Source organism: Aplidium turbinatum, chromosome 3 (genome assembly GCF_918807975.1).
Source record: "Aplidium turbinatum chromosome 3, kaAplTurb1.1, whole genome shotgun sequence".
Taxonomy (NCBI): domain Eukaryota; kingdom Metazoa; phylum Chordata; class Ascidiacea; order Aplousobranchia; family Polyclinidae; genus Aplidium; species Aplidium turbinatum.
In genome coordinates this window covers 11,600,642-11,615,903 of record NC_137474.1, presented here as the reverse complement: position 1 = coordinate 11,615,903, position 15,262 = coordinate 11,600,642, and the positions used below count along the sequence as shown (strand labels likewise).

At 37.9% G+C, this 15,262-nt stretch overlaps 1 protein-coding gene across 1 annotated transcript; it reads right to left on the bottom strand.

The window, feature by feature from the left end:
• Positions 1-528: 528 nt before the first annotated feature.
• Positions 529-14,447, bottom strand: LOC145767086 (sulfoquinovosidase-like). The gene is made up of 16 exons (XM_082578834.1): positions 14,309-14,447; positions 13,507-13,585; positions 12,718-12,883; positions 11,400-11,523; positions 10,891-10,998; positions 9,312-9,432; positions 8,914-9,097; positions 8,255-8,416; positions 7,645-7,765; positions 6,977-7,071; positions 6,638-6,836; positions 6,140-6,259; positions 5,682-5,833; positions 4,069-4,261; positions 3,005-3,226; positions 529-667 (listed from the first exon to the last, which is right to left on the bottom strand). The coding sequence occupies exons 1-16, from the start codon at positions 14,415-14,417 to the stop codon at positions 546-548; spliced, it is 2,277 nt and encodes a 758-aa protein (XP_082434960.1). The 5' UTR covers positions 14,418-14,447; the 3' UTR covers positions 529-545.
• Positions 14,448-15,262: the final 815 nt, after the last annotated feature.

Here is a 15,262-nt window from a genome sequence, read left to right as displayed (position 1 = left end):
AAATAAGAGGCTGTACTTATAGTTTGATTGGTAAAATATATTAATTTATAGTTTTTCTTAATTCATGCGATTTTGTAGCTTTTCATATAGCAATTTTTGCCCTAATAATTGCAAGATTTTGCCCGAATTTGCAATGTTTTAAAACAACAGGGGGGCAGCTGCCCCCCTGGCTCGTACGGCTATGCTTGCCAGTAGGCTATACACATTATAGAGAAATGTGTTTCAGCGCAATTGCTTCTTAATTAACTCAATGATTTTGCACGGCAGAACACGGAGCACATTGTTCAAATACTTGGCCTGAAATGAATCAGCTAATATTAACTAAAAATACTTTTAAGTTGGAAACATTGCTCTTGGACAAGGTTTTATGACATTGTTACGTTTTAGTATAATAGTAAAATTTAACCGGAAAGGCTTTTGCAGTTCCAAAACGTCTCACCAAGGTGTCGCGACGCCTCACTCTGGATTGTCTGGAACCTGTGGTCTGCCATAATGCCATTTGCAGTGACATCACGCAGTATGTCGACCAGAACAGAACGTTTTATTCACACGTTAAAAAACAGGTACCAGCACAGTTTACGAAGTAGTAAATATGTAAATATTAAAGGTTGATCGACCAGAAGTTCCAAGCTTAAGCCTTCCAGCTTCGTTGGCTCTTTCGCAGCGTCTGAAACATGTATTTTAACTTAATCATTGAAACAGGATAACTTAAAACCTTTACAAAAGCGCATGATAAAGTCGGAGGCCAATCTGGCAGTCTGGTCATATAACTTGGTAACAGAAGTTACTACTGCGTCATTAGAAGTGATTTATTTTTTATCAGAATTTTTATTGTCCAGCGGAACTCATGTTTCACTCTCCTTCTTTATCAATGTTTTACGCTACATTGTGGTTTAATTTTGGTATGTGTCCTTGTAAAATGCAACTGATTTAATACCTGTTTTTAGAGCGTTTAGAGTACCTGGTAGGTCTAACCTTCCTACCCTTTGATCTACACTCTACTCTATAGGCTAGTATAAAACGCCCCTTTTGGTTAGTAACCTACTTTAATTCAGATTATTGGACATGGAAATGAGACAAGTCTGTCTGGTTTCCATTTAATTTATTTCTAGGTTTTGATGAAATTCTTGCAAATAATACAATTTGCAAAAGAAACTTGAAATTGAATGTCACTTCACTGTGATTGATTGGGTTAACCGATATCAAGAGACAAACATTTCAATATTGTTTATTTTTGCACGGCAATCAGCCTCCAATCAATCAGATAGCGCTTTGACGACATTTCGTTTCTCTTGTCAAATATACATAATTATTATCTAAGCCCACTAATAGGCTACGCCAGCATTTCTTAAACTGGGGTAAATGTACCCCTGGGGGTAAATTTCCTTGTTTTGGGGGGTAAATGAGCTATTTATCAAAATATCCACGTCAGTTGACGGGACAGAAAAATTGTGCCAGTTGTAGGTATTGGTATTGTATATATCATTTCACCGCTTGACGGAGATAACTGGAAATGATCTCTTGAAGAATAACATCATCAGCTATCTTAAAAACTTGCAGGAGGAGTTTGAACGATATTTTCTCGAGATAAATACTGGCAGTATTTTGATGAAAGTAGCGAGAAATCCTTTTGTATGTAAAGTGAAAGATGTTCCTGAAGCAATCCAAGAAGAATTTATAGAAATAACAAACAATTCTTTTGCAAAAGATGAGTTTCACTCTTGCAACCTAGAAAAGTTTTGGGTTAAAATATAACATTGCTATCCAAGGATAGGTATTCAAGCTCTGAATGTTCTGATCACGCTTTCTTCAACTTACCTATGCGAATGCGGCTTCTCTGCATTGCTTACTATCAAATCTAAAGCACGAAACCAACTTTATGTTGAATCCGATATTTGTTGTGCACAGTGCCGGTCTTAGGGCATTTCGGGCCGTGTGCGGAATATGCTTTGCGGCCCCAATGACAATGATCCCATTTAGCAGCGTAGCTAGGTAATTTGAAAGAGGAGGGGTTGACGGCCGGCGGGCGAAGCCTGACGGTGTGTTCTCCGAAGGCGACACCCAGCGGCGGAGGGATCTGGGGGGCTTCCCCCAGAAAATTTTGAAAAATTACTTTGAATTTTGCGCATTCTGAGAACCGCAACTGACTTCAAGGATACCGGTACTTGCTTGTGAATCGAATTGAATTTTTTCCATTAGAAATGACAACAATTACTGCATTTTCTGAGTAAATTGCGGGCGCCCCTAATTTGTGGGCCCTGTGCGATCGCAAGGTTTGCACACCCCAAAGACCGGCACTGGTTGTGCATTACCTCCTACGTTACCAGACATTAAACAACTCGTTGCCAAAAAGCAAGGGCAGCCGTCGCATTGAATATAACTGATGGAATTTGTTCCTTTTGTTTTTTAATGAATGATTTTACCATTTTATCTATTGGGGGTAAATCTGATATTCATCTTTGTTAAAAGGGTAAAACATACAGAAAAGATTAAGAACCACTGGGCTACGCAATACGCTAAATCTAATACCCTGGATAACTGGTTTAACTAAACTAAAAAATTTCAGATTATTTGATATAGCCTATTGTTATTGGTACGCTGGTGCGTGTGTAGGGCTTAAACTTTCGTTTATAATTTTTTAATAGGTCGTGGGTTCATGGACCTATTCTTTTTTCCGAATACGCCTATGTGCAGACAAATAAAAGCAATGAAAAATATATCTAACTTTAGGGTTAGAGCATCAGTCCTGTTACTCAACGCAGCAAACAGTTTACCCGCAGCCTCATTTTTGTAATCACAAATCGATTTAGTAGCACTATTTTAGTAGCACATTTCAGTAGCTACAATTTAGTAGCACATCGACTATTTTTGCACTTGACATGATCATACTGAGGATGCTATATTAGCGAAATCGATTTGTGATTACAAAAATGAGGCTGATAAACTGTTTGTTGCGTTGAGTAACAGGACTGATTTAATGATAAGAGACAGTCAATGTACTTACGCGATGACACAGTTTTAAACAGTTCTATCCAGACGGTATCACGCCTGTAAAACACAGGTGGATTCCCAACTTCTCCATCAACTACCACAATCTTTCCCATTCCATGCTCATCAGCATTCACAGGGAAGGCAGTGCCATTCCAAAGATACACCCAGTCATCAGCAGGTAGATATACACTTCTTGTGTGTTGATCTTCAAACAGAACAGGAGCCACCAGCAACTCTACCAGACAGACAGTAAGTCAAATTGGGCAGCTTAACAGGGATGTTACTTTAAGACACAATCAGCATCTGGAAAATATGCTACTAAACCAAGCAATTCGCTAATATAACTCATAGGCAGGGCGGTTGAGAGGATATCTTAGGCCCAGGAACATTGAAATCCTCGGGTTCCATATTAAGGTGCTTCTAAGTAAAACGCACTATATCCAAAGAATCGAGGTAACTTCTTAAAGTCCCGGGCCCCTTACAAAGGTTATTGGCCCCTAAAGTAATCTAGGGCCCAGATTAAAACGTACCCCCGGGATCCTCTGTTAACGCTAAATTGCCCATAAGTTATTGCATGATTACAAAATAGTGCATGTCAGACTATTACAAAATTTTGAACTACAAATGAATAAATTTCTGTATTCGACGAGCTTCCTTATGCTACTAGAACAATTGAACATAAAATGCTTTCTTCCCTGTCGCTTTAGTGAAGAAGAAAAAAATGAGTAGCCTAAGTTAGTCCACAGTTTATGTAATTCTAGTGTATTTCCTATTACCCTTAAGAAATTAAAACAATGGCTACAAACTAAAGCCCCTTTTGCAGGCCCGCTGAAAGGATAATTTGAAGCCGGTACCTATGAGATCTTCGGGCCCCACATCAAGAGACAGTTTTATGAAATACGTATTACCGATATATTCAAATAATACAAAATGGTTCCTTCAAGTTTCCGGGCCCATAGAAAGGTTATGGGTCCTTAAAATCATCACGGGTTCGAGTCAAAATGACCTTCTGGACCCCTATTGTTAACTGCTTTTTTACCACACATAGCTACGATTAAAAAACACTTTTCTCTTTACCTGATCCGTAAAGATACTGATCCTGAATCTCATATGCTTCGACATCATCTGGATAATGAAAAAATAATGGACGTTGTGCTGGGTAACCAAACTTTGTGTTCTCACTTGCCACGTGTGCATGGTAAGGGCCGAAAATAGAATAGATCTCTGATAATCTGGCGAATGCTCTCGCAGTTCCATTGGAAGTGTAAATCTGTTGGCATACAAGTTAATAATAAAACCATCATCATTTTAACGTATTTTCTGCTCATTGCGGTAACCTAATACAGTTCTACATTGTGAATTACAGATGCAACACAACAGACAATTGGAAGCTGCAAAGGACATATAACTAGCGGCTCGTGATTATTTTGGCACGACATTAAACGTCTTGCTAAGACAACCGCATGCTCTGGAGCAGTGGTTCTCAACGGGGGCGGTACCGCCCCCCGGGGGGCGTTTTGATTTTGCAGGGGGGCGGTATGGTTACCTCGGCTTAAGGGGGCGTTTTGATTATTATTAGGGGGCATTCTGGTTTAACCCATCTACAAACCAGCGTAACGATTTCGTCACATCCTTTTCTGGATAATCTACTCTACATGCTCGCACGATAGCCAAACAATTTCTCTTACGCCATCCTCGTATTTGATTGACCAACCGTTTTGTTTACAAACGCTATCTATTTAAAGTTTAAATCCAGTAATTTTTCAGTATATCACAAAATCTGGTGAGTTCCATTATGACGTAACCACTACTACCAGTATACTGTTTTCATGCTCGCAAATATATATTTGCTTTTCGTAATTAATCGTTTTTTGTTGGGGGGCGGTAAAATTTCGCCAGTTTATAAAGGGAGCGTCGGGCCAAAAAAAGTTGAGAAACACTGCTCTGGAGCGTTGTCGAATCGACGTCCCTTCGAACGTCGCACAGACGCTCTTACGTACGTACGTCTCACGTACCCTCTTACCAGTCGGTCACGCAGCCGATGTTACGTGATTAAGCTACCAGGATCAGTGCAACTGCAATTAAAACAGGCTCCTTTAAAAAGCATAAAAAAATAAAAATAAACAACTTTTTGACAAACCAAACAAAATATACACATTATAAAATTTTGAAAGTCTGACTGTTATGATTCATTTCTATAAAAAAATAGCTTATTTTTGTGCAAAATATTCCAAAGTTCATATAAAAACTAACCACTCGAATCAGTTTCGTTTGTTAATTTTTAATTTGCAGTAATGAAGGTTCTTTTGGTGCACAAAAATAATCAAACATTGACGTATTTACGAATCTTTAAACAAATACACTGCTAAAAGCTGAGTTCCACAGAGTAAACCTATCCCTTAACCTTACGCCATGTCATCATTTGCCTAACATCTAACAGGGTACCGTACTAATTTAAAAAAATAGCGTACCAATTTTTTAGCTGGATTGAAGTATTTACAGAACCATTCGGTTTGACACTGTGAACTAAATGGGTGGTCATTTTATTTTTGTTTGGATGCGAAACGTACATAAAACAAAGATGTACAGTGTGCACTGTGTATCCAATGAGAGAGTGCGAAAAACCGTAGCTCTGAAGGCGAATGACCGTTGTAAATGTTGTAGATGTGTCAGTAACACAAAAAACCTACCTGCCAATTGCGATCAGGCCTGTTTCCTTCGTGAGAACGAAAAACTGGTGTAAACACAGACATTTCAGCCCATCTAAGTATAAGCTCTTCAGTTCGAACCATGCAAATCAAGGAAACGTAACCACCAATATCTGAATGATGTATACCCATTCCTGTACAACACAGAGTATTAAAGTATTTTTTATCAGGACTGTAGAGTCGGAGTTGTGGAGTCGGAGAGATTTTGACTTGTCCAGAGTCGGAGTCGGTCAATTATAAACCGAGGAGTCAGAGTCGTATACTTTTCGCCCGACTCTACAGTCCACGCTCCACAGGCCTGGTTTTTATCGGATATATCGTTTATATAAAGGCATAAAAGTATTTCTCATGAAATGCATAGATCTATTTTATTGCTTCTGTTGGCGACCATGTTGAAGCAGGCATGTCTAAAAGTTTTATGTAGCCTACAGTCACTATACCTGACATGCCCAAGGATAAGGCTGCTGGAATAACGGAAGAAATTCCATCGGCGTATGAAAAGTCAACATTTTGATCTCCACCCCATGACACGAGTGTGTGCCCTGGCGATTTTCCAAATCCTGTAAAAACATTCAAAATTTTCACATACCATGAAGGGTGATGATGATTGTTGTTCGCCCTTCGTTTCCGAAGATGACATCAACAACACGTTTTTTTTTTTTAAAATGACGAAACAAACCACAAAAAAATGATTTTTGGTAAATATTTAGCCTTTAATTTTTTCTAATTAAAAATATAAACCACCTAACACTAAATGAACTTGACTAACAAAAGCATACTGCTAGTGCAAAAACATACTACTACTACTATTGTATGCTGGCAGTCAATTTATGGCGTTTTATTTACCAGCTCAAGACTTATGCGATGTAGTTTCGACATAAAGTAGCAAGAAAATGTATTGGAATATGAATATTGGGACAAGCATTTGGATATCTCACCTGATCTCATGAAGATAAATGTGTCTTCTATTTCGCCCATTTCTGTAATAGCTTCGTGGTTAAGTTTAGCCCATAGTTCAGAATAGAGGTTGTGCATTTCAGCGGAAGACTTTCTATTGTGATAAACAGCATCATCTACCGGTAAGTATTCTCCACCAAAATCAGCCATCCATCCAGAAAATCCTAATCTTCGAATATCCTAAACAATTTTATCTGTCAATCAATGCAGTCTCTAAAAATCTACTCGCAAGTTCTCACGGCACAATTTAATATTAAACGTTTAACAGATGTGAAGTGACAGAAAACCTTAATAACAAAGAAACAAACAATAATTTCTACCTGAATCACTCCCTTGTACCACGCGTAAGCATCAGGGTTAGTGAGATCTACAGAACCGCAAAACATTTCCCCGAAATCTACCAGCTGTGTTTTGCCTATTAAATAAACACAAGTTTATGTTGTTTTTATGTTTAGACTTAACAAACCTGTTTCAGCATACTTAACCCTGGCATTGGATGTCTGGGGGAGTGTTTTATCTTTTTATTCTCTTGTCATGATTTTTTGTAAGACATGGTAATAATCGATTTTCGCACATACTGTATGATCATTTCCGTTTAAAGCTTAATGCTATTATTGCTCCTCATACCGTTTTGCATTGAAAAGTTTAAACTGACTTGGTTGCTAAATTGTGAGAGGACAGCCTGCGACTTATATTATGACAGGATTCTGTAATTGAGAGCCAACATTGTTGGCTAGGTTGCAAAGCCGGAAGGATATGATGTTATCGACATAACCTTGGTTATAGCAACACTTCATCGATTTTTCAATGATAACTTGACCGTAGACATAAATTAATGCAAATTTTTGGTCTCAAAGCAAAATGTAAGACTACAGAAACTATAGTTACTTGTAACTAAATTTATCTAACACTAAACTGAGCACATTTCTTACTAATAGGCTACTGTACAAAAAGTTATCGTGTAAGACATTTGAGAGAAACAGTCTACCTGAGGCAGCACTTTTAATGAAATAACCATGCTTATCTGCATAGTTAAACATCTCGCTGCCGTTGATTACATGGGGGTTGATATATGAAAGGAATCTCACACTTTTCTCTGTCTTAAAATTCTGAAAGAAATGCAATTAAAGAAAAAATTACAGGAGATTTTGAAAATATGCAGATAAAAGTAAACAGAAAGTGCATTTTAACTCAGACTCATTACTTGTCGTTTTGACATGCATATAGGTTTGTTCGCCAGTTTGATTGTCGCTTAAACTTTTCAGTCGTTGCTATAGATTTGTCTGCCCATAAACCTTAATGGACCGAAAAAACGGTAAGATTAAGTCATGATGATTGAGCAGTGCAGTTTAGGCTACTGATAACTCTCCGTTCGGCGACATCTACTGTGGTGATCTGTTAACTTAGTTATAGGAACAAAACTGATTGTAAGCAGAAACTTCAACTTACAATTCACATAGTGACTAGTTTTCGTCAGTGGTTCAAATCTACAAGTGGTTCAAATCTTCTGCAGCATTAAGCTTATAAAAATATTGTACTTTCTTAGGTCCGAGGATAACGTTCTCAAACATCACACGGTATTATATAATCCAGCCTACCTCCATAATACTTTTAAGATTTGGATACATGTTTTTATCCCACGTCCAATTCCAGTACACTCTTTTTCCCAGTGAAGTATATATTTTTCCTGACCAATCTTGTATCCAGATCGCGCTTATGTTCACTCCCTGGTCTTTGAGATCATTGTACCGTGATAACACCTTTAAAGAAAATTACAGTTTGAAACGTTCCTCACAAACATCAAATGCATTTTCAAAAATTGTTTGCAATACCGTATTCAAAAACACTAATGTAAAAATGTCCTTTTTTATTTTTCTATGACAGATGATACTGAATCAAGCGTAAAAGTCTGTGTTAGGCTACGCTGGGCTTATTGGCTGCATTGGATCAGGGTATGCACAACGATCAACGAGGTTAAATTGATTATACGCGTCATAAAAAGGAGCTTCTTAATGTCTTCCAACGATGAGTTGGATTCAAATTTGTACTTGAAACTTTACAAATCTAGGCGTTTGAATCTCAAATCCTTCTGTGAAAGTCAGTGTAATTAGTGCAATCGATTTTGTTCTGCCGTATTTGTTCAACGCTAAAAGATTTAAAATCGCTTTGTCGTCAATTTCCTTGGAAAACTATTTCTAATTAATTGAAGCGTGGTATCAAATTTTTATTCAATTTTATTTGAAAATCCTTCTTGTACCTGCTCTGTACCACCTTGCAAGCCAACAATGGCCCCGTTGTAAATCCACTTTGGTGGAAGAGGCTGTCTTCCAATGAAACTGGTCAATTTTTGCAACAGATTTTGCCATGATGACGCTGTGCCGAAGTGTAGTTTAGCTTTACTCACATCCTCCCACAACTCCAGTTCGTGAAAATTCTTTCCTCTAGAAATCATAAGAAAGTGATATCAGCCACAATCGAACAATAAAAATGTAACTATCTTAGAATAAACTAGAGTTAGAGCGTTTTTGAATAATGCGTTCCAGTTAATTCCAGTTAACTATTGCATATTATCTTTTATACTCTTTAGTTTAGATTGATTCTAAAACAAATTCCAGTATAAATTACTCAATAAAAATAGACTAAAGATAAACTTACGTAAAGTTCAAAACGCTGTAGAAATTGTAGTCAAGATGAGCGAAATATAATCTGTCGGAGACAAAGGTTGCTTGAGGCCAGTATGTGGTGTGATAATCTCCTCCAGCCCCTGCTATCTTATCTGTCATTGAAAAATTGAGATACGATAACAAATTAGCTTCTACTGCGATTCTTTTTAGTTTTATTCAGTTGTTTATTTTAGTTCTAAGAAAAGGAATCAGTGGTGTACCTGCAAACGTCTGTCGGTTGGCATTTTCTTTGAAAATATAAAAAAGAGTTTTTAAGTCACGTGATTTTCACTTTGTGTGGAGCTACATGTTCTTGAAAGGTGGCTAATCTTTTTATTTTCACTGGTTTATTACTTTGGGGATTTTCACCCAATTTCGAACGCTTTTACCGCAATCAATCTCAAAGAATATTAAGATGACAAATTGCATCACCAATGCATTTTTTCTGCTCCTGTCATTATAGGTCTTTAAACTTAGGGGGTTACAACACCTGAAAGGCACCACTGTCCCCACTGGGGTTGAGAAAAATAACAGTTATTCTTGAACAATTGTTGGCAACCACAATTAAATGCAACGATTCTATTTTCAACAACTTGAAATTTGATTAAAACAAACTTAAAAAGAATCTTATGTTTACGTCAGTATAAAACCATGTTTCGTCACGCCAATGATGTAATTAACCTAGTCGATCAAATGAGGTCATGTGATGAAACTAGGCGCCCGACAAGAATGATTTATTGACTACTCAGCGGAAGGACATTTCCTTTGTGATGTTGCTTTCCTCATGGCCAGTGTTTTTTTAAAGGTGTTTTGGGGGACCGAAACGGTCACCAAAATTTCTCCAGCGGTTTCCCAAAATTTGGACTTGCAACTACAGTAGAAAAGTAATGGTTGTTTCTCGCTATGTCTTGTTGATAATACGAATATAGCCTATACGATCAATAGTTCACGTCCGGAAAAAAGAATAAGTGGAGGTACAGCTAACAGCTGAATCAAAGAGTTATTCACAAAAGAAGTGCACCTTCGATACTCGTCAATGTTTATTTCTGATTTATGACGCATAATGATCAGTTTTTACGTGTGGAAACATAACAAGCAGAAGCCAACAAGCACACTTTGTTTGATTGTGCAGCAAACTTGTTTGGCGGCCGTGTTGGACAGGCTGTTTGGTCGCTGTCACAATCATTTAAGCTGTGCCTTGTCGAATAATTCATTTTATGTTGCGTTGATTGTATGTAGTTATGGCTATTTTTTGGTATTTAAATGAAACACTTGCGGTCTCTTAAAACTACTTAGCGGTCATCCAAACCAAACCTTAAAAAAAACCTGCTCATGGCACATGTATAGTTCATAATTGTTTTGATAAAGGTTTTACATATTCCATTAGTAGGCTATTTGGCTATTTAAGCTTAAATCATGCTTTTTGGCTTGAAACGAAAGAATTTCGAAACTTCAGGCTAATTTTTGCGTTCAATAGATAAGTTAATTGGCTCAGTGTTAGGACTTTGTTTGACACAAAACATCAAGAAACAGATTTACGATAAAATGGAGAAGATTAATCTGTAACAAACCTGCCAAATACGTGATAAGTGTAGATTTGTTTCTTCCGACTCCTTGCTCTCGTGCCCACATGGGATAAGAATAACCACGAAGAGAAAAGTGACTAAATTGTTCCCCTCCTAGATAAAACCGAGGTAATTGACAACCATTCAACTACGAGCCAAAAAAATACTACAGCCTAGTTTTAAAAAATTAAATACGCCCTCTACCTTTTATTTGCAATAGACTATCCACAACCGCTGCTCTTCTGGATAAACTTGCCTGCAATGTTTATTGTTAAAAACAGTATCCTTTTATATACAATTTAAAGAAATTGCGGACTCAAATCAAAACCAAGTGCGGCAGACCTTTGATATGAAACAGCCTCATAATAAACCGGTGATATGCACCCAAGAAACTATTTAGATTGCATACTGTATAACTTAATTTCTGTATTCATTATGCTAACTGAATTACCAAATAAAATATCCTACAATAAAATTTTCCAAACCATTGTGACATTTCTAAGCAACGTCCTAACCTCCATACAAATGTTCAGTTTGTTCAGCGTGCAAGCGCAACCAGAGCCTATTGTAGTTTCCACTGGATATTTGTTCAACTTCAATTATATTGTCGTCCAAAAGACTGAAAAATTTCAAGGTAACCTGAAAACACAAGTAAACTTACGTTCATGATAGGCCCTTAGCCCTTTAATGTAGCCTAGGGTCGAGAATATATAGGTTCGGCAGCGTGATAACTATAAGACTGGTTGGTTGGTTTTGAATCTTTATCTTCGGACTGACAAAGCCTGATAGGTTATTCCTGGTAGTTTCGCATACTTGTAGATGTAGAGGCCTTTGACGCAGGGCCGGTTACCGAGATTGGCAGAGTGAAGTTTTCCAATTGTTGAAGTGTTGTTTTCAGAGAATTATTCCATTCACTAGGTGCCGCTGAATGGTGAGAAGTCTTGAAATGCGTTGCTCAAGCGCACACCCCGAGAATCGAACCAGCGCCGCGTGATCTTGAGCCGGGCGCGTTAACCACTGAGGTAACGAGACTAAAACACACATGAGACAAAGTCTACTGTGACCATTTATTAAAACCTGGTTGTAGATTCAGTTGTAGCTAAGGTATCGAGCTTTGTTTTTTTGTCAGTCTCATCCTGGTATATGCCTTGTAGAGAAAGTTTTAGGATAAGTGGGCGTCGTGAATGCAAGGAAGCCAAACTTCACATCCATCATCAAGCTTGTCACTGTTTTGCCAATACACAGCCACTGGCTCATGAACGTTGAACCAACGCTCTTCAAACGTCATACAGGTGCCGCTGTACCACTAGGCTAAACAGTCAGCTAAACGCACTACTAGCCTGCATGCAAGGCCATTTAAAGAATAATTTGGACCCGGTACTAATGAGATCTTCGAACTTCCAACGAACAGTTTTTAGAAAAATGCACTACAATAGAATTCGCCTATAGTGACTTTGACTATAATGACACTTCGCCTATAGTGACACCTGTTGCAAAGTCCCGTTTGCATACGCAACAGTTGAATAGAATTCGGCTATAGTGACACTTCGGTTATGGTGACACTTATTCCGCGGTCCCTTCAGGTGTCACTATAGGCAAATTCTGCTGTATATCCAAAGAATACGAAGTGGTTTCTTCGTTCCTGGGTCCCTTAGAAGTGTTACGGGCCCTAAAATCATCCTAAACCCGGGTCCAAAAGTAGTAGTGCCTGTTGGACCCCCCTGACAATGCTACTGACCACATGTTAGGTAAATGCCTCATCTTAGACTAATTTGAGGTCAAATAATTTGACCCAAAATTATGTTTAGTAAAATGCTTAGGAGATGTTCTTACCGAAGCATTGCCATTGGCAGACGAAAATTTAACATAAAAAAAGCTTTGGTTGAATTGGCTTTCATTTTTCGAAAACGATGGACTGTCGTCTACTTCAAATTGACTCAGAGACTGAACTTTGTCGACTGATTCAGTGATGCGGAAGTTTCCGTGTTCATTTTCATACCTGCAGTGACGCGGCAGTGTAAGCTGAAAATTGCACCTTTTTGAAAATCGATTAGGCCATATGCTTGCCGCTTACATTAAGATTAATCGCAGATTTATACATTAGGCTACTTCTATTTCTATTTTATTGAGACTAAGGTTTGGGTATACAGGTAGCAACAATACCGTAGTAAGCAAACACTGAACACAGATCATGGAAAATAAAGAAACGCATTTCAGAAAGCATTGTAGGCTACACCTTTCTAAGTAAACGATAAGGCTTACAGGCTCACAAATTTGCTTGTAATAGATTTACACTTTTAATCATAAAGTCTGAATCTTCGACCATTTAACAACAATGACAAACATGTGGTAGGCCTATCCCCAGCAGCAATAAAATGCTCGATGTAAAATACCCTCTTTGCACACTACAAAATTGCTACGACTCGGTTCAGTTCAGTTGTTTTGTATTTCTGACCATCATATCAAAAACAAACACGTCAACACAGCAAAGGTTGAGAAAAAGGTAGAAGCGACAAAACGCGAACGTTAAAACGTGCTTGTGACCGAAGTAAGTTATTGAGTTGAAAAAAAAATTGTCACGGTCGCAATTTCCAAACCCTCTACTACGTTCAATTAACTCACTCAGCCTTTCCATGCCCAAGGTCAATAGCAGGGCTTTTCTCTCCATGCTGAAGTATCAACCGATTGTCAAGATAGATTTCTAAAATGAAACAAAAATCGAAGTGTCTTATTACTTGGATTAGTCTATTTAGCAAGCAACTGCTATTCAAACAGTGTTAGCCTACTCTACTGTGGTTTCTGTTAAATTGATTGACTAAATCTTTATCTTCGGACTGAGAGAGAGCTTCACCCTGGCAGTTTCGGGTTTCGCATACTTGTGGAGGTTTTGATCCACTGATGCAGGTCCGGACACCGAGTTTGACAGAGCAAAGTTTCCCGTTATTAAAGTGTGGTTGTCTGTCAATTGTTCATTAATCAGATGCCGCTAAATGGAGAACTGTTACTGAAATGCGTTGCTCTAGAGTGGAACCCCAAGAGTGGAAGCAGTGAAGCTTGATTTGCCAGTTTCTTCGTTCATAAAGTCAGGCGCTCAACCAACCAGCCATTGGGGATAAACAGAAGTTTGGAAAGTTTGTTGGCTAACGAATATCAAAAACTCTCAAACGTTTGTATAAAATATCATTAAGTTTCTCCAAAACAGTCAATTAATATGATGGAAAAATGTAATCAAAATGGCCAAAAACTTTAGGACCAATCTCCATAGACAGTAAATTAAAGATTCTTTTACTGCTTAAAAACTATAAAATGTGAGACTACAAACTATTGGTTTTTAAAACCGAGCAAACTACAGGTAGTATGCCTGGTTTATCTTAACTTTGCACAAGCTACATAATTATGCTAGACAGCAAGTTAAGTAACCTACCCAAGCTTTGATAAGTTCTTTTGTATTCAAAAGCTGAGCGAGTTAGAATCGGTTTTGAAAAAACAAATATTAAACCAACAAAAAGCCTTGAATAACTGCTCAAATCCATCAGTTTCTTTTTTTCTTCTACGACTTTACATTCCACCTAAATGCGATTTCTAGTTTTTGCCACACATTGATATTAACAATTAGTTAACGATTTACACAACAGAGATTGGCACCGCACGCTAATTTTCTACTGCCGGCTAGCGAAAGATGCTTATTTTCACCGGTTTTAATGTTGCAACAACGCTTTCGGAAATTCGATTAAGTGTAAAGTACAAACTTGCGGAAAACGACACGATTGGTCGCCGGCTTGCTATTCGAAACGCTTCACTGCACAGCAATGCCCAAGAAAAAAATAAATACTGTAGAGAGGGGTGCTCAAAGTTTTGTTTCTACAGGCCGCATTTCGTTATTCGCGAGTCTTGGTCGCATGAAATTTTTTACTCATTTTTGTCCTTAAAATTTGGCACAAAATTTGAAAATTCTGAAAGTGATATAGGATTATTGCGTAACAGAATGATTGCAAGTCCGTTATTTTAAGATTCAAATTGATGTTGCAGGCAAAAAAAAACTTTATACTGTAAGTTATTTGTCGTTGTTGTATAGGCCTACTCATGTTTCTAAAACTTTTATACCCTACTGTGTTGCAGTGTTGAGCGGAGTGTGATTTTTGAAACTCCGACTCCATGAAACTAGACTCCACTCCAATCCAACTCCGAAAATTTTCATCATTTTAGACTCTGAATTCAGGGATGGAGGAACCATTTTAAAAGCAGGTGGGCCTAGAGGTGCAGCAGTCAAAGTCAATTCAACTTCTGGGGGGCGAAGAAATTGACGGCGAGAAATTGACTTAAAGAAATTGACGGCGTCAGCGCTAATTTCTAGTGCTATTTTTTGCCAGCGTCTCAT

What these genes read in the sequence shown, in the direction of transcription:
- LOC145767086 (XM_082578834.1), bottom strand. Translation starts at nt 14,417, where the DNA reads ATGGATTTGAGCAGTTATTCAAGGCTTTTTGTTGGTTTAATATTTGTT. An exon ending in AACTGAACATTTGTATGGAG is followed by an intron (nt 10,999 to 11,399) that starts GTTAGGACGTTG and finishes GGTTTTATCTAG; the next exon opens with GAGGGGAACAATTTAGTCAC. An exon ending in ATCTTAAAAGTATTATGGAG is followed by an intron (nt 7,766 to 8,254) that starts GTAGGCTGGATT and finishes CATTTCTTTCAG; the next exon opens with AATTTTAAGACAGAGAAAAG.